The sequence below is a fragment of the Rhineura floridana genome, chromosome 13, assembly GCF_030035675.1.
Source record: "Rhineura floridana isolate rRhiFlo1 chromosome 13, rRhiFlo1.hap2, whole genome shotgun sequence".
NCBI lineage: Eukaryota > Metazoa > Chordata > Lepidosauria > Squamata > Rhineuridae > Rhineura > Rhineura floridana.
The window spans coordinates 7,159,682-7,179,236 of record NC_084492.1 but is presented as its reverse complement, the minus strand read 5'-3'; the positions used below and the strand labels follow the sequence as shown (position 1 = coordinate 7,179,236).

General features: G+C 43.9%; 1 protein-coding gene across 4 annotated transcripts in view; it reads right to left on the bottom strand.

Moving 5' to 3' along the window:
* ADGRG1 (adhesion G protein-coupled receptor G1) overlaps positions 1–19,555 on the bottom strand; it is a 57,912-nt gene that overhangs the window by 23,267 nt on the left and 15,090 nt on the right. For 2 of the 4 annotated variants that reach the window (XM_061594037.1, XM_061594039.1), the window contains exons 2-3: positions 1,816–2,012; positions 740–1,189 (exon numbers count right to left, since the gene is read on the bottom strand). In XM_061594037.1, the coding sequence (XP_061450021.1) occupies positions 740–1,189; positions 1,816–1,855 (490 nt within the window). In that variant the 5' untranslated portion in view covers positions 1,856–2,012. Of the gene's footprint in view, positions 1–739; positions 1,190–1,815; positions 2,013–9,991; positions 10,107–12,786; positions 12,966–19,555 lie in introns of those variants that run through there. The other 2 variants (XM_061594036.1, XM_061594035.1) reach the window with 2 other exon arrangements.

Sequence of the window (19,555 nt, the reverse complement as noted above, 5' to 3'; positions counted from 1 at the left end):
CAGACCTTTCAGGACTGCCCACAGCAAAGTGTTGACCCGATCACTGTCTCTGCCTGGGCCTACAGCAAAGCATGTCCATTGGCCACACCTGGAGAGGCAACAGGTTGATCTACCAATCGGTTGCGGAATCTGTCTGAAGCTGATTTTTTAAAAAAACACACTCAAGCTGATCTGTCCAGGTTTTAGAATAAAAAGGGGCACAGTTTGACTAGCATTACGTGCCCCCATTTTCAGAAAAGATTTATTTATTTTTATTTATTTATTATTTGATTTATATCCCGCCCTTCCTCCCAGCAGGAGGTCTATGTCTAGCCTTTATTGAACATTCATTTGATTTGTTTGTGTGGTGTTTATACAAGAATGAACATCCATCCTGATTTGCTTGCAGCGTTTACACATCACCCAGTTAATTGTTCATTCATTTTGCTCCTTTCAATACATTTCTCCATCACTTTCCAAACTGCAAAAAGTTCTGGGCTGTTGTTTTTTAAGTGGGTTTGTTGCACTAGGACTTAATCCACTTTAACTGTGCAAACCTAAACTTCCAGTATGTGCTTGAATCCCTTCTTTAAAATACTGAGTCTGGAGTCACCCTGAGATATTTTCAGCTGCATACTAGCTCACTACTTGTGGGCTGCAAAGTTGATGCGGGAGGGACTACCTTACAGCAATGGGGTCGGGCCAGGTGGACCTTTGGGTTCCATCTATGATTTCATCTTCTAAAAATAATCAAGCTTACCTGTGAAGATAAAATTGTATTCAGATGTGCTTGGAAGGGATTTGTTGTGAAAGCCCTTATCAAAGGCATAGGAGACGTTGTAAAGCACATCAGGGCTTGTTTCAAAGGATGTTCCAATTATATTGGGAGAGTACAGGGAATAATTTGCCTGACTACTCAGGGTGTGATCATTCTTCCCATAGGTGAGCACAAAACGACTGGAGTTCTGAAACCAGTAAAGACAGAAACGATAACTCCCCAATACGTCTGGCAGAGGCAACACTATGGATTCTGCAGAACCGCCACTCTGATGTTCTGGCGGGAAGGGGGCCCTGAGAACCAGTTCATCTACACTGTTTACAATGCTGATGTTGCCTCTCTGGATTTCATAACGGATGTGGCCTTCCTTTGTTTGATTTCTGTCAGCACAAAATCGGAAGTCTTCTTCATCTTTGCTGATCCCACATATGCCTGCATCACACACATGAGCAAAACAAAACAAGGTACTGCATCAGCCGAAACACCCACAAATCTCCACACTGATTACATCATGAAAACAGAGATACTTGGAAATTCAAGGAAGAGATTTTTAGTTACACAGTTACAACAATCAGCAGCACTCTGGAGAGTACCTTTTACATGGCAAATTAGCAATTTAGGTCACTTCCAGGTTACCTGTTTATTGAGCACTCATCCTGATTTGTTTGCACAAAGTTTGTGAGGAGGTTAGAAGATGTTGACTGTTTACTGGGTATTTGTTCTGATTTTTTTTTGAAGTTATATAATGTTGCGTCAAGCAATTGTTTCCCCCCATTTTCCTGATCAGAAAAAAGTCCGAGGGTGTGTGTGTAGCAGGCTTGTTGCACAACAGCACCAAATCAACTTTAATTTCACAGCTGAATTTGCCAGTAAGTTAATAAATTCCACCCCCAAATAGCAACAGTCTGTAAGCCGCCTCAGAGCCCCAGGAGGAAACCAAACACAGAGACAGCATATAGTGCTTACAGTGGTAAATGCAGGAAACAATTTTATTTGCAGGAGACAAAGGGTGCAATCTTATTGTTCCACAAATAGAGGGTTACAAGACTTTACATTACCTTGGAGCTGGAAGAGGAGAGGCAGCAGGAAGAACAACATTCTGGGATATTCTGGAGAGCTTATTTTGCAATCAAGGTTTTATAAAGGCAGAGGGCACCCGCAAGCTTCCCTGGGCAACCCCATGAACACTTTTCTTTTCCTCAGCTCAGCTGGAAGTGTCAGCAACTCTGGAAGCTAAAATTCCATCATTTTGTTTCTGCAAAGGGAGGGGATTGTTGTGAAGAGTTACTGGTTCTGGTACCTTATTTCCAAAACAATGTTCCTGACAGCTTTTTTGGCATGGTCAGTAGTGTAGTGGCCAATTCAGAAGTGCAGGGTCCCCTCCTGATAGTCACACCCATGCCCCTCCCCCCTTATTTTGCTGCTGGGTTGAGAATGAGACCCTTGTTAATGCCTTCTCCCACAGCGACAGACATTCCTAAGAGCCAATAAGCATGAAAGGGAAGAGTGTTAGCTACTGAAAAGAGTCTTCTCAGTGGCTGACTCACCTCCTTTCACTCTGGCTCCAATCAGCAGGAAAAGACAAGCGAGCATGTTAGAAGCCTCTCTTGGTGTCTAACACACTCCCCTTTCATGGTGTTTGGCTTGTAGGAAGCTGAGGATGTAGGGACCCTGCTCCAAAAAAGTAAAGGGTCCGAGACCATGGACAACTACACCCCTAGGCACAATCTAGGCAAAGTTAAGCCCTTTTAATCCTCACCAAGTTCATATATATTATAATATGGATGCATGTTTTATGAACACAAAGGGTTTACACAATTAATTAATTAATTAACAACCCACCCAGTCCTATATATGTCTCCACCGAAATAAGACCCATCGACTTCAATGGGTTTATTTCCAGGAACCACAAGTTGGCAATTTTGACCAAAAATGTGGAGCAACCAGTTGCAAAGCATTTTAACATCGAGGGTCACAGCCTCTTGGACTTTTCTATTACAGCGATAGAGATGCCAGCAGATTCAGCAGCATTGACCAAAAGGGAGAACTTTTGGATTTACTCTCTGGACACATTGGCACCACATGGCCTGAACCTGGAGGACAGTACCAGCATCACTTAGCTTCTGCAAATGAAGCCCCTCTGAGCAGTCCATCCTCAAAGCTCTATAACTGCCACCTTGGTAACAGCATTTGTATGTTGGCAGCTGATGAAGGCGGAAGCTGAAACGTTTTGTTAATACTATAGATAGATAGATAGATAGATAGATAGATAGATAGATAGATAGATAGATAGATAGATAGATAGATAGATAGATAGATAGATAGATAGATAGATAGATAGATAGATAGATAGATAGATAGATAGATAGATAGATAGATAGATAGATAGATAGATAGATAGATAGATAATTAAATATATAATCAGATATCATCTTAGACCAGAAACTGAGAGCAGGTAAGCCAGTATTTCCCATACTTCTGTTAATTGCCATTATTTTTTTCTGGATTGAAACTGGAGGCTCATTCTCACTTAACGCTCAAGAAAGATTAAGTATCCCTAATCACTTCCTGGAAGAAGCAGGCAGACTTTCTTTTTGCAGCTTCAGGACAGAGTGTTCAGTGTTGTCTCTGCCTGTGCCCTCTGGCCTATCAGCCAGAGGTCAGGGATGAGGTCCTGCTTTTTGATCAAGAAGAAAGCTTCTGAGACCCCCTTGCCCGTCAGGGGCAGCACTTGTCAGGCCAGGGAGAGGGGACCATTTTCAACTTGAAGGCCACGTTCCCGAGGCCCCATGCCAGTGGTGGGCCAGGCCAGAGGAAAAAATGGTTGGAGCAACAGATGTGCCTCTTACCTGTGCCACACCAAAAGCCAGAGGTCCCTGCACCCCTTCTCACACACACACCGCTCCAGCCAGGCAAGCGAAAAGCATTGTGTTGTACCCAATGCTAGTCCTAGTAGATCCATTGGTATGACTAACTCAAATCCATTAATTTCAATGGGTCCACTCTAAGTAAAACTTAGCTGGATACAACCCATTAGCACAGCTCAAGGAATCATCCCAGTCAGGCAAAAGCATTGAGGTCACAGAGCAAAGCGGCTGAGAGTTCCAGGAGACAGGCAGAGAAGCCTGAGGGGTCCATTCAGTTCCTATGCTGCCCCTCCTAGCCCTGCATTAGGACATCCTTCTCAGAGCTTGGAAGTAGCTCTTATGGACAGCTGTGGGGCAGGTAGAAATTAAATGGAGTAAGCCTTTTTTGTATGAAAATACAATTATGGGGAAAGCTTCGCCTGTTAACATTCTATCTGTCAGACATCTTATTACTTGTGTGTGCCCCCCCTCCACAGATTTATTTTTGATTTGTGAATGTCATGACCATTGCCATTCCCTCCCCCCATTTATCTTTGCAACAACCCTGTGAGGTAGCTTAGGCCGAGACAATATATGTACATAAGCGGCAGTTGGTAGTTGTAGTTGGTACAGCATTAATAAAGTATAGCCCCTAAAATGCTGAAATGTATTCTGGTGGAGTCCAGTCCTATATATCTCTACTCCAAATTAAGCCTCACTGAGAAATGGATAAGTATATAGGACTGCAGATTTATTTTTACCTCTGAAACGAACGCACTGTCAGACATTGAATTTAAGAGACATACTTTTCTGGATGTGTTTGAAACAGATGGGTAGGTGGGATGGGAGTTGTGTTAATCTAATTGGGTCTCCAACATAGTGCCCTCCAGATGTTGTTGGCATTTTTCTTTGATGATAGGGGATTGCCATATTGATCAAAATGTGTTTTAGTTGAAAGGGGGCTACGTTGTTTTTTGCAGCACAACACAGGCATGCCTTCAAGGGCCGCAGTAGAACGCTTGTTCAGTACTGGTGGCAACCTAATCTGTAAAAAGACATTCCTTGTCTGACATTTATTTATTTATTTTATTTATTTCAATTTATATACCGCCCTTAGCAGAATAGCTCTCAGGGCGGTGAACAAACAAGATAAAATACAATATATCATAATAAAAATCATAAAAACATATACAAACAAACAACAACAAAAACACTACAAAAACACAATACGACAAAAATTAAAAAATACGGATTAAAAGATTAAAATGGTTAAGAAAATTAAAATGCCTGGGAGCATAAAAAGGTCTTTACCTGGCGCCGAAAAGACAGAAGTGTGCCAGGTGTACCTCTTCGGGAAGGCTGTTCCACAACTCAGGGGCCACCACAGAAAAGGCCCTAGATCTAGTAACCACCCTCCGGGCTTCCCGATGGGTTGGTATCCGGAGGAGGGCCTTAGATTCTGAACGAAGTGAACGGGTAGGTTCGTATCGAGAGAGGCGTTCCACAAGGTATTGAGGTCCCACACCGTGTAAGGCTTTATAGGTAAGAACCAGCACCTTGAATCTCGCCCGGAAGCAAGTAGGAAGCCAGTGCAGACGCGCCAAGACAGGTGTTATATGCGAAGACCGACTGGTCCTTGTCAGTAGTCTGGCAGCTGCGTTCTGCACCAGCTGAAGCTTTCGAATTGTCTTCAAGGGCAGCCCTACGTAGAGCGCATTACAGTAATCCAATCTTGAAGTTACCAGAGCGTGAACAACGGAGGCGAGGTCGTAACCACAAGTGCCAAAGACACTTGAAGAGAGACACTGCTTACAAGTGCCTGTACGCTAATGCTAGGAGCCTCCGAACCAAGATGGGAGAACTGGAGTGCTTGGTCTTAGAGAAGAGCATTGATATAGTGAGCATAACCGAGACCTGGTGGAATGGAGAAAACCAGTGGGATACGGTTATCCCTGGATATAAACTATATTGGAAGGACAGGGAAGGACGTATTGGTGGCGGAGTCGCTCTATACGTGAAAGAAGGCATTGAATCCAGCAAGCTCGAAACCCCAAAAGAGGCAGACTCCTCCACAGAATCGTTGTGGGTGGTGATACCGTGCCCCAGGAGGGACTTAATACTGGGAACGATCTATCGTCCCCCTGATCAAAATGCTCAGGGAGACCTTGAGATGAGATATGAAATTGAGAAAGCATCCAAACTAGGAAATGTGGTAGTAATGGGTGACTTCAACTACCCGGACATAGACTGGCTGCATATGTGTTCCAGTCATGACAAAGAAGCAAAGTTTCTAGATATTCTAAATCACTATTCCCTAGACCAGTTGGTCATGGAACCGACCAGAGGGACGGCAACCCTGGACTTAATCCTCAGTGGGGACCGGGACCTGGTGCGAGATGTAAGTGTTGTTGAACCGATTGGGAGCAGTGACCACAGTGCTATTAAATTAAACATACATATAACTGGCCAATTGCCAAGAAAATCCAACACGGTCACATTTGACTTCAAAAGAGGAAACTTCACAAAAATGAGGGGATTGGTAAAAAGAAAGCTGAAAAACAAAGTCCAGAGGGTCACATCACTCGAAAATGCTTGGAAGTTGTTTAAAAACACTATATTAGAAGCTCAACTGGAGTGCATACCGCAGATCAGAAAAGGTACCGCCAGGGCCAAGAAGATGCCAGCATGGTTTACGAGCAAAGTCAAGGAAGCTCTTAGAGGCAAAAAGTCTTCCTTCAGAAAATGGAAGTTTTGTCCGAATGAAGAAAATAAAAAAGAACACAAACTCTGGCAAAAGAAATGCAAGAAGACAATAAGGGATGCTAAAAAAGAATTTGAGGAGCACATTGCTAAGAACATAAAAACCAACAACAAAAAATTCTATAAATACATTCAAAGCAGGAGACCATCTAGGGAGACAATTGGACCCTTGGATGATAAGGGAGTCAAAGGTGTCCTAAAGAACGATAAGGAGATTGCAGAGAAGCTAAATGAATTCTTTGCATCTGTCTTCACAGTGGAAGATATAGGGCAGATCCCTGAACCTGAACTAACATTTGCAGGAAGGGATTCTGAGGAACTAAGACAAATAGTGGTAACGAGAGAGGAAGTTCTAAGCTTAATGGACAATATAAAAACTGACAAATCACCGGGCCCGGATGGCATCCACCCGAGAGTTCTCAAAGAACTGAAAGGTGAAATTGCTGATCTGCTAACTAAAATATGTAACTTGTCCCTCGGGTCCTCCTCCGTGCCTGAGGACTGGAAAGTGGCAAATGTAACGCCAATCTTCAAAAAGGGATCCAGAGGGGATCCCGGAAATTACAGGCCAGTTAGCTTAACTTCTGTCCCTGGAAAACTGGTAGAAAGTATTATTAAAGCTAGATTAAATAAGCACATAGAAGAACAAGCCTTGCTGAAGCAGAGCCAGCATGGCTTCTGCAAGGGAAAGTCCTGTCTCAGTAACCTATTAGAATTCTTTGAGAGTGTCAACAAGCATATAGATAGAGGTGATCCAGTGGACATAGTGTACTTAGACTTTCAAAAAGCGTTTGACAAGGTACCTCACCAAAGGCTTCTGAGGAAGCTTAGCAGTCATGGAATAAGAGGAGAGGTCCTCTTGTGGATAAGGAATTGGTTAAGAAGCAGAAAGCAGAGAGTAGGAATCAACGGACAGTTCTCCCAATGGAGGGCTGTAGAAAGTGGAGTCCCTCAAGGATCGGTATTGGGACCTGTACTTTTCAACTTGTTCATTAATGACCTAGAATTAGGAGTGAGCAGTCAAGTGGCCAAGTTTGCAGACGACACTAAATTGTTCAGGGCTGTTAAAACAAAAAGGGATTGTGAAGAGCTCCAAAAAGACCTCTCCAAACTGAGGGAATGGGCGGAAAAATGGCAAATGCAATTCAATATAAACAAGTGTAAAATTATGCATATTGGAGCAAAAAATCTTAATTTCACATATACGCTCATGGGGTCTGAACTGGCGGTGACCGACCAGGAGAGAGACCTCGGGGTTGTAGTGGACAGCATGATGAAAATGTCGACCCAGTGTGCGGCAGCTGTGAAAAAGGCAAATTCCATGCTAGCAATAATTAGGAAAGGTATTGAAAATAAAACAGCCGATATCATAATGCCGTTGTATAAATCTATGGTGCGGCCGCATTTGGAATACTGTGTACAGTTCTGGTTGCCTCATCTCAAAAAGGATATTATAGAGTTGGAAAAGGTTCAGAAGAGGGCAACCAGAATGATCAAAGGGATGGAGCGACTCCCCTACGAGGAAAGGTTGCAGCATTTGGGGCTTTTTAGTTTAGAGAAAAGGCGGGTCAGAGGAGACATGATAGAAGTGTATAAAATTATGCATGGCATTGAGAAAGTGGATAGAGAAAAGTTCTTCTCCCTCTCTCATAATACTAGAACTCGTGGAAATTCAAAGAAGCTGAATGTTGGAAGATTCAGGACAGACAAAAGGAAGTACTTCTTTACTCAGCGCATAGTTAAACTATGGAATTTGCTCCCACAAGATGCAGTAATGGCCACCAGCTTGGATGGCTTTAAAAGAAGGTTAGACAAATTCATGGAGGACAGGGCTATCAATGGCTACTAGCCATGATGGCTGTGCTGTGCCACCCTAGTCAGAGGCAGCATGCTTCTGAAAACCAGTTGCCGGAAGCCTCAGGAGGGGAGAGTGTTCTTGCACCCGGGTCCTGCTTGCGGGCTTCCCCCAAGCACCTGGTTGGCCACTGTGAGAACAGGATGCTGGACTAGATGGGCCACTGGCCTGATCCAGCAGGCTTTTCTTATGTTCTTATGTTCTTATGTCGTCCCTGTCCAGATAGGGGCGTAGTTGGGCTACCAGACGAAGATGGTAAAACGCATTCCGTGCCACCGAGGCCACTTGGGCCTCGAGAGACAGGGAAGAGTCGAGAAGAACCCCCAAACTACGTACCTGTTCCTTCAGGGGGAGTGTAACCCCATCCAGAACAGGGTTAACATCCACCATGCTCTTTGAGCATCCTGTTCTTCTGCGACATAACAGAAATGTATTGTAAAAGCATTTCAAGTGTAAAATTTGACTTCAAGTGAATTAAATGTGTGTTGGGGTATCATCATTGCTGGGGGTGGGGTGGGGGGATGTGAGATTCTGTTATGCCATTCTGTTAATCTTACATATAAAAAAAGTTATTCTACTACTCTCAGTGTGTGCGTTCTTATTTTTAATTTTGTTTTAGGCTACTTAGATGTGCAGCAGCCAAGGCCAGTACCTTGTAGGCATTTTTTTAAAAAAGTAACTGACATGTAAATGTAGTGATTACTTTTGAGAACAAGCAATCAGTTTCAGAGCAATTGTAATTGTAATGGTAATTACTACTTTTTTGGGCTATGTAACTGTAATTTATTACTTTTTAAAAGTAATCTTCCAGGCTCTGATCCTTCTGCAGATGGATGCCCAGATTCTTCTCACACTGAAACCCACAGTGTGATGGACACATCCAACAGATGGTTTTTTCCAGAAACCACACTTCAGCCCCTTCCACAGCACATTAATGTGTTCAGGCAGCAGTAAAAGCGCTGAGGCGTGGAGTAACTAGGAATGATGAGGCTGTGGTTCAAAGCCAGTGCATTGTTTCAAAGAAGAATATCCATTCACCCATCAGCGCAAACAGCAGTGGCATTAGGTTTACGGAAGTGGAAAGTGGATTTTACAAACAAAAATGTGCCTGGTTCCAGACTGAGTCATTCATACAAACTGCGTACGGAATGACAACATGGATGCAAGGGGAGTGAGTTTTGTACATTGTATCTCAGAGCTAATTCCACCATTCCTCCTGGTCCCATGATCTCCCCCCCCCCATTTACAGTGTGGACAGGCCTGATTAAGTAGCCTCAGCTGTGTGGTTTGCAGGGTCTAAATATACACTAGTGGTTTGCCCAGCAAAAGGTGCTCTGAAAGCAAGATGGGCAGAGCTGTCAATTTATGCTTTTCCAATCTCAAGTTCACTTTCCCACATTTCCGTATCAGTTTGTGATTTTTTTTAAAGTAAAAATTTGTCAGCATTACACTGCACATTTCTTTTAATGTACACATTTTTAATATATACCACATTATAATATTTTCACTAATATATGCATTTTTGTGCATGTTTTTCCTTGGTGAACTTTATCACAAAATTCAGAAAAGCGCAAATTTGAAACGGCTGTGTTTCCATTCGCTGATTGTTTCAAAAAGTGCTAATTAGTGCCAATCACATTAAAATGCAAATTGAACCACATTTCTTCCCCTCTCTCTATCTGAGATTAGGATTCAGAACTTTCTTAACAAGCCTCCAGCTTCCTGTGGGAACCAACCAAAAGGAATTTGCATGAGGGGAAAGTGTAATGTTACCAAAGGCTGAGCTGTTCCAAGGTTTTTGTATTATTTTAGAGCAGAGAACTGCATGCTTATTTCTCAGGAGGTGTTAATCTGCTGTCCACAATGGCTTCGTGGTCCTCCTTTGTTTCTAAAGCAAAAAAAATAACACAGCAAAACAAGGCACTCTTAATGCTAGTTTGTGTCTTAAAATCAAAATATGGCATTAAAGATAAACCACTGTTTACGCTTGCCCACTCTCTGGGCTTGCCAGCACCAGCTTCCCATGCTGGCTTCACATGGGAGGTGAGAGAAATAATAAGCCACAACCTTCAGCTTTTAGGGCAAAGATCAGTGGTCAGTGGGGCAGGGGAGGTAGCATGGCTAGGAGATCAGGACTAGGGATGGGCAAGAATTTCAATTCAGTTTGCAATTCAAGCCAAACCTATCAAATGCATACTTTCTGAAAAATTATGAGAACTGAAACACATTCTTCAAAATTTGCACAAAATGGAATTTTGTGATGCCATTCGCCAACCAAACAATGTTTACACAAATGCATATATTAGGGGAAGTGTGCATAAAAATAAATATGTATAACATGCATGACAAGAAATGGTCGGCAAAAATGTGTACATTAGTCAAAACGCCTACAAAAATGTGTTTATTAGGAGAAATTCACACTACAATGCTAGAGAATTTTCATGAGGATTTTTCACAAACTGTTGCAGAAATGAGGAGAACTGAATTTAAAATTGGAAAAATGAGAAATTAGGAAAACCAAAATTGACAAAACTTTCCATCCCTAGCCAGGACTCACAATTTCCTTCTCCCTCACCCAAATTCCTTGAACAAAACTGAAGACAGCTAATCAAAGCGAAAATATGTACTCAATTTGATGGGAAATGCAAAGTTTCAATTTGACGCAGAAAAAGTATCACACTCCCTGAAACAAACAAAGAACCGCATTCAGTACTAGACTTGGCCAATTTCACTGCAGGGGCAGACCCCTGTGGAGAAATGTTTGCAAGCAGACATAGCCAGAGGATCTAGCATCATGTTGCCAACTGGCTGTTCCTCTGTTCTCTAACCTTCCCTTCCACACAATTTTCAGCCCACTTGGCACCAGCATGAGAATTTAAACTGGTGCAGCAATTTGGACCCACACAGTTATTTTTATTTATGCACTACTTACTCTGATGTGTGGGCTCCACAGGCTGTGTCAGTACAACAAGACGTACATCACCTGCAAAACGTGTGCCTGCGCAGACTAATGAGTTGATGCGGCCATTCTATGAAGATTTTTCTGCACATAATTGTCACAACTGGGGGGAAATGAAAACCACAAAAAACCCTCCCTGCAGTTTCTCTGTCCACTGGACCGCAATGGCCTTGGGTTCTTGAGATCCTCGACACACTGCAAAGGAATCTGGCTAGCATGCATGTCCAGTTCAATAAGACCAATATAGTATTTGCAGAATAATGAATTTCTTGCAACACTGGCTCAAGGATAAATGGATGCACCATTTAGTACAACTGCATTTAAAACTATGTGGGTGGGCAAGACTAAAAACAGATCACACGTTTTTTCACAAGGTTTTAGAGCCTGCATAGAAATTAGTTAGATGCTTGTAATGAATACAAATACAATGTAATGAATAATTGCTTGGTGCATGGTATTTTTTTCAATATCATACTGAAACTTCATATTTTCCCATTAAACTGAGAAGACATCTTCACTGTGATAAGTAAAATGAAAGAAAGAATTTGTGGGGGTTTTGTCTTATGTGGGAAATATTTTTGTGTGGACAGTAACCATGGTAGGGATGGGGTTCGCTATCTGATTCCATTCCGTTTTTCAGTTCATCAAATGGGCTGACAGTTCCTATTTGCTATAAATCTGCTAGTTATCACGATTCCGGGATCTTCCTTTGTATTTTTGTTCTTTTTTCTGAAAAATGACTTAATTTTCTCCACTATTCCTTATGCTGCTGTATATTTATATAATGTATACAACAGCAGCAGATTACAAAAATTACATAATTCTAGCCGTGGATTTTCAAAACAATTATGGTGTCACATACAGCCACAAACACATGCAAAGAGTAGGAGCCTGTTCGACAATGAGACAAACTTGTCCCAGAATTCGATACCAAATCTGATCCTGCGAATATTCTAAACCATCCCTCAACCACGGTTAGAAGCAAGTTTGCAGACCATTGCTACAAGCAGGCATGGATGACTTCTGTCAATTTCATTTTCTCCTTTTTCCAATAAGAAGCTCATTCACCACATTTCCACATCAGATTGCTAAAAAAAAAAAGCCCTCACAAAAAACACAATACTATTTTCGTGTGGGCATTTCCCCAAATACAGACATTTTTGCAAGCAACTTTCTCCAATATAATGTATGCTGTTTTCACTAATATATACATGTTATGCACACTTTTTTCTTAATGCTTACACTTGTGTTTTTTTAAATCTATCCCACCTTTCTATCGAACTAATCTAGATAGTGACAGCTGACAAAACAGCGGGTGGCTAAGAAAGGGATATGTGGCCTCTTCCACTCCTATATATATATAGTTTTAAAAAGTTTTTACAGTTTTTAAAAAGTCATTTAAGAGGTTAAGAACCCAGCCACTCAAAATGGTGGGCTGTCACATCTCTCCTCATATCACGCACATCCTCAGGCTAGGGGAAAGACCATTTTGTTTAAGTTTTGCTTAAGTTTTACTTTATAAACACTATGCAATAAGCAGATAACAATAACAAGAGATGTACACTGACAACACTATCTATGAAAAGATTAAACGACAAGAACAACTTACTTTTACAAGTGGAGTTCCACTCAAGATTCCACGACTGAAAGAAAGAACTCGCCCTCATTTCATGCTACTGTCTGGAAAACCCTCTCCCTTATAAAACCCTGCTACTTTATAAAAAAGGTTCCCACAACCCGGCTGCAGATGATAAGATTTGATCGCAAGGCTGGTGTCTACTTCTTTCCCAGGGCTAATCACATGGGCTCACATGCCACTGGTGTTTGAGGCACATGTTGACAGCCACCTCATGGCTATTGAAACCCCAAAACTGGACGAAACAGAGAAGAGCAGCCATTTCCTTTCAGGGTTTTCTGGGGACACAATAATCTCAAAAGGCAGCATTCAACAAGTGAAACCACATCTCAATGAACTGTGGCAAACCTGTAGTTCCCCCATAAATGCTCAAGTGGGGACTGAAATGATACAAACAAGACCTTCTGAAGGCTGCAAGAGGTGGGAAAAACCTAAACTTTGCTGTATCGTTTCCATCCTTGCTATAAACTTTGTTTAGGCAAGCTGATCCAGACATGTAAAGTTGACATCTATTTTAATATACAATTCCATTTTACAGCTTATATTTTAACTGCTGGGTTTTTTATGTTTTAGGAAAAAAATGGGTTCACTTGAATTTTATCAGTAATTTTGATGTATATTTATTTTATGTAAACTGCTTAGAGGTTTTTACAATTAAGTGGTATTCACGTTCTATAAAATAAATTAATTAAACTGGGTGTAACAAAAAAAAACCCAGGAAGAATTAATCAGCACTGAGAAAAATTAAACCAGGGTACCCAGGAGGTATATCCATGGCATTAAGAATTGACTGATAATTTAAAACAAGCATGCGTACTTGCTACATACATTGCTACATACTCCCTTCTCTCTCTCCTTCCATGGCTCAAACACACACACACACGAGAAAGCCACTTCCACAATGCATTATTGCTCCCAGCTGCAGGATGCACGCAAGCACTGCAAGTACATGAACAGGACCATTTGCTTGAAGCGGATCCCTCCTCCCGTCTTAGGATGAGAAATGTTGTAATCAGTAGAGGAGTTTGGCATCTCTAGAGGGTAGCTCACGACTCTGTTAAGCAAAAGCTTATTTTCCGAAGATAACAGTCCTGGGATAGCAACCTCTGAAGACAGGATTTTAGCACGTTTCTTCAGCCATGCGCCCTTGATGGCTATCTCAGATTGCTTTTCCGGAAGAAATATGCCAAAATTCAGTGTTACTCTAGACCAGGGATGGGAAACCTGTGGCTCTCCAGATGTTGCTGGACTACAGCTCCCATCATCCCTGACCGCTAGCCATGCTGGCCGGGAGTTGGCGAGCGTTGGATTCCCCACACCTGATGTAGACAATACCAAGGCAAGTGGACCAATGGACTGACCCAGTCAGCATAAACCAGATTTCTTGCATTCAAGGGGCACAATTATTCCCAGCTAGCATCAAAGAGAAAATAGTCAGGCTCGAATTCTAATGAATCTCTGGGTGGAAGGAAGTCCTTGGGAGTTCTATGGGTAAAACAGGGATTCTAATTTGCATCAGCAACTTGAGTTAGCATGAGGAACTACCCTGCTCAGTTTTCCAAAAAGGGTCATGGCTCAGTGGAACAGCACCAGATAGGGTGAACCCTTAAGAGTCATCGCCATTTAGCGAGGACAACAGTAAGCTAGATGGGCCAGTGCTCTGACTCAGGATGAAACAGCTTCCTATATTCCCATTAGTACCCCAGCAAGATAAGATTGCTGCCTGAGACAGGCCATCTCATGGCTGCAGAAGGAGCGGGAATGAGGCTGACACTGTACTGAGTGCTGAAGGGATGGGGACCCTGTGGCCCCCAGAGGTTGCTGGCCTTCCAACTCCCATCATCCCTGACCACTGGCCATGCTGGCCGCTGGGGCTGTTGGGAGTCGGACTCCAACGGCACCAGGTGGGCCACCGGCTGCCCATCCTTAGGGGCCAGGATATGTTTCAGAACATGGTACAGTCCTTTCCAGAAAAATATCAGGGGTGGGGTCTTATTTATTTATTTAGACAATTTCTACACCACTTAATATATAGAAAGATTTCTAAGCATGTACAGAACACAACAACAACAAATATTATATTTTTAAAAACATTACTTTTCCACTAGGCAAAAATTGTAGTCTTCTGAAAGAGAGGTGCAACAGGGGAGCAATATGAGCGCACGGCTACAATTTTGGAGAGACACCAAAAAGCTCAAGTCCCACAAAGGCTAGAAAAGAATTCCTTGGGACATACTTCAGGAGTATGTTCAGACAGCCCAATTTTACTTCTGTTTCAACATGGAAAGGTGAAAAGGACAAGCAGGCTGTGGCATGAAGTTCACGTGAGCTTCTCTCCTTTTCTCCCCCCCCCCCGCTCAGCCTCAGAATCTCCTCCTCCTCCTCTTCCACCTCGGGCTGTCTCCCACTAGCTTTTCATCTGTCCTGTCTTGCTGCTTCTACCTAGCTGAGCTCATGCTACAGAGACTCAACATTAATCCTCTGTGCAACTCAGCTCTTCCAAATAAGGCCCAAACATCTTGTACTGGTACAGGAAGGAACAGGTCCTCCAGCCCAGCAGAAAGTATAAATTAGGAGACAGAAATGTCCAATTAAAAGAGGAAAAAAAGGGAGTGGGGAGAAGAGACGGGGGGTTGGCAGATAAGAGGACTTTTCTGTGCAAGCCGTCCTATTAAAGAAGGTTTGAGCTGGTCTACAATCCGAGGTTGACAACCAGCCAAACCCACTTAGACTCACTTCATGGGTAACAAATTCCTGCATGGGTCATCACTCCGGTAAAAAAAAAAAAAGCCCTGTTGAGGTAGATCTGCCTTCCCAAACCTGGGGCCCTCCAGATGTTGTTGAACGAGGGTCACATCCGCGCTATACATTTAAAGCACATTTAAAGCTTCCTTGAGAACTGCCCTGTTGGTTTTGATTTCGAGGGGCCTGTTGTCCCACCCCTCTCTTTCTTGGAGTTGCTGAATGTTAAGATCAGGGGAGGATGTTGCTTTACATCTTGCAAAGGAACTATTGCCACACTGGTTCGATGCTTACACCAGGAACCTCCATCGGTAGTTACACCTCCGGACTATACAGGAGAGAAGCCCTGTTATTATTGGAATTTGTTGCTTCTACGTTATTGTTAGTTTTTATCGTTAGTCTCTCAATGTTTTGATGTTCTGCTTTGTACGTCGCTTAGAGTGGCTGAAAATTCAGCCAGATAAGCGACTAATAAGTCAAATAAATAAATAAATAAATATTTACTTAAAACATTTATATGCCACCTTCCCTCCAAGCAGCTCAAGGTGGCATAAAAACATGGTTCTCCCTTCCCCAATTTTATCCTTATAACAACCCACTGAGGTAATTTAGGTTGAGAGACAGTGACTGGCCCAAGGCCACCCAGTGAGCTTCATGGCCCAGTCTGACACTCTAAGCAATACACCACATTGGCTCCAATTTAAAGCACACAACTTTCCCAAAGAATCCTGGGGGCTGTATTTTGTTAAGGGTGCTGGGAATTGCATTGATCTGAGGGGCAAATGACAATTCCCAGTATTCTCTGGGGGACGCTATGTGCTTTAAATGTATGGCGTAGACATGACCTACAACTCCCATCAGCCCCAGCCAGCACCACGGGGCTAATGGGACATGTAGTCCAACAAAGAAGAGAAGACGGAGAGGAGATATGATAGCACTCTTCAAGTTCTTGAAATGTTGCCACACAGAGGAGGGCCAGGATCTCTTCTCAATCATCCCAGAGTGCAGGACACGGAATAATGGGCTCAAGTTACAGGAAGCCAGATTTTGGCTGAACATCAGGAAAAGCTTCCTAAATGTTAGAGCAGTACGACAGTGGAACCAATTCCCTCGGGAGGTGGTGGGCTCTCCAACACTGGAGGCCTTCAAGAGGCAGCTGGACAGCCACCTGTGGGGATGCTTTAAGTTGGATTCCTGCATTGAGCAGAAAGTTGGACTTGATTCTAACCTCTTGAGGGCATTGGGTAGGTGATGTGTTTCCATGATGGATGAGTAACCAAACCAAGGGTCATTAGAGCGGGTCCTGTCATGCAGGAGGGTGATGTGGCCCCCCAGGGGGCGAGGGGTTAGATATAGGCAGGAGCTGGTGTCTGAATGGTTGGTGGAGCAAGACTTTTCAGAGTAGGAGGTCATCCTTTGGGTTCCACTTCGGGCAGCAAAGTGGGCCGGCATGCTCAGGAGAGATTCTCTGGGCGACGCCTTTCTTTACTCAGAGACGGGGCTGCAAGTTGCTCAACAGGGCAGGCTGGTTGTGCAGAACCACCCAAACCAGCCCAAAGGGGCAAGGTGCGCGCACAAGTGTGCTGCTCATGCTTCAGTGCAAAACAGAACACTTGGCTCTTATGAGTCACAGAGGCAGGGAAGGGGGTGAACCTTCGCCTTCAGCCCCGATGACGGTGTCCTCGAGTGCCCCGCTTTCATCCGCTCTTCTGGGAGTGTATGCTTGCAGTTCTTTTCTGCAGGGCAATGGCTCCCAAATGTTTTTCCCCACTTGAAAACTGCTCGGCAGACCACTTAACCGTTTTTCCCCTGCCTGTTGTAGCAATTGTAATGAGTTGCGCTGGATGCTGTGCCATTTTTAATTGTATTTTATTCCTTTTTCTTACAGAGAAATACGCTGCATAGAATTTAGACTGTAACACAAAATCGGCAGCAAAAGGCGCAATAAAAATACAGTTAAAAATCAAGATGAGTATTTAATGCAAACATGCCATGGACCACTGATGGTCCACAGACCACAACTTGGGAACCCCTGCTGCAGGGTAAAGAAAGTTAACTGCTCTATTTTGAGACAAGGTTGCAGAAAGAGGGCAAAATGTACTCAGCACTCCTGACACAAGGGGGGGAGTATTCCTTCCCCCCCTTCTGAAAACAGCTCCAGGATTAGGAGGAAGAGGGCCAAACTACCCCCACCCCATTTAGGAAGCAACCCATGATGCTGCCCTGAGGAAGGGCCATAGCTCAGGGGCAGAACATCTGCTTTGCATGCAGAAGGTCCCATGTTCAATTCCTGGCATCTCGACGAAGGGCAGGGAAAGACTCCATCTGAAATCCTGGACAGCCGCTGCCAGCCAGGGTAGGCAGTACTGAACCAGATGGACCAACGGTCTGTCAGAGTAAAAGGCAGCTTCCTATGTTCCCCACATGGCGGGCAGGCCACTTGCCCAACAAGCGCCCTATCTCCTCCCCAGTGCCCGCGCCAGACATTTTGCTGCCTAAGAAAGAACAAGAGGGCACTCCCTCCCCCCTTCCCCAAGTGCCATGGTAGTTGAATCGTACTTCAACAACGGCAACAGGATAGCATCCTGCGGTGCTGTTGGAGGGGGGGCGATGGGCCTGTGGCACACCCAGGGTGGAGAGGGGGGCTGCTGCCCTCCATCATCGGCCATTTGAGGAGACTGCCTCACTCTGCCTAACGGGAGGGCCAGCCTGGTGTCTCCACGGACCGGCAGCAGCTCTCCAGGGTTTCAGAGAGGAGGCCTTTCCTGGCCCTAACCGGAGACAGAACCTGCAATCTTCTGCGCGCAAAGTAATATACTCTCCACCTGTGAGCTACGGCCCTTTCCAAAATGTTAATAGGCCTTGGTGAATGAAATATAAAACATATATTTGGGCTCGTGCTGGGAGGAAGGGCGGGATATAAATCTAATAATAATAATAACAACAACAACAACAACAACAATAAATTTCCCCTTTAGAGCCATCGTGCACGTAGACCGCTGCCAGCAGCATCAAGAGGGCATTATCTCTTCAGCCAGTGGGCTCGCTGTGGTTTTCAGCAGCTTTCCTGTTCTTAGAAAAGGAACAGCCCCCTGACCACAACCTCCCTCAGAGCTGACTCTACAGCACGCACGTGCTTGCCAAGGGAGCAGCAGACTTATCTCTGAAGGTCAGGCTAGGCACCTCTTCCTCCCAAGTCCGCCAGGCCAAGATTTCTTTTATTTTCTACAGGCCCACATCCCGGAATGGAGGCTTTTCCTCCACTGTGGCAGAACAAACAGCCTGGTCTCCACCCTAAGCGCGCTTTTCCAAGTGGGCCTTGGGGTATATTTAGAACGTACCTCTGCCCGTTACTTCAGCTGCCTGCAGTTAGAGAACAATAAGACATTAAAAAGTCCCTACTTCGTCACTGAGGTGGGGGTGGGGGGAGACTGAGAGAAGATAGAGGGCCCCCAAGGGGATTAGATAAGCAAAGGGGATGCTGGTGCAAATGGAGTCCTGCCCCTAACCCTTCCTGTCGCCTACATTATTAGCCTTCCTCTTGCACTAGTCATGCAACAGCCTGGAAACAGCAGGCAAAGACCGATGACGTCACAGGGGCAGGGCGGATTGGCCACCTAATCCCTCTTTGTAAGGGCTGGCTCCTAACTAGGGATGGAAAGATCTGTCCATTTCGGTGCTCTCAGATTCTCAATTTTCTAGTCTGCAGCCATTTTTTTTTTTAAATCCTCATAAAAGTTCTCCAGCATTTTAGTGAGAATTTCTCCTCATAAACACATTTTTGGAGGCAGTTTTGACTCATGCACACATTGCTGCAGACCATTTCTCATCATACGAGGCATTTCTGTATGTTATTTTCACTTTCATCTTCATGCACACTTTCCCCAAATATACTGTATGCATTTTTGGTTGGCAAACTGCATCACAAAATCTGAACAAATGTGAATTTCGAAGGACGGCTGTGTTTCATTTCTCATATTGGTTCCGAAAGGGTGAACTT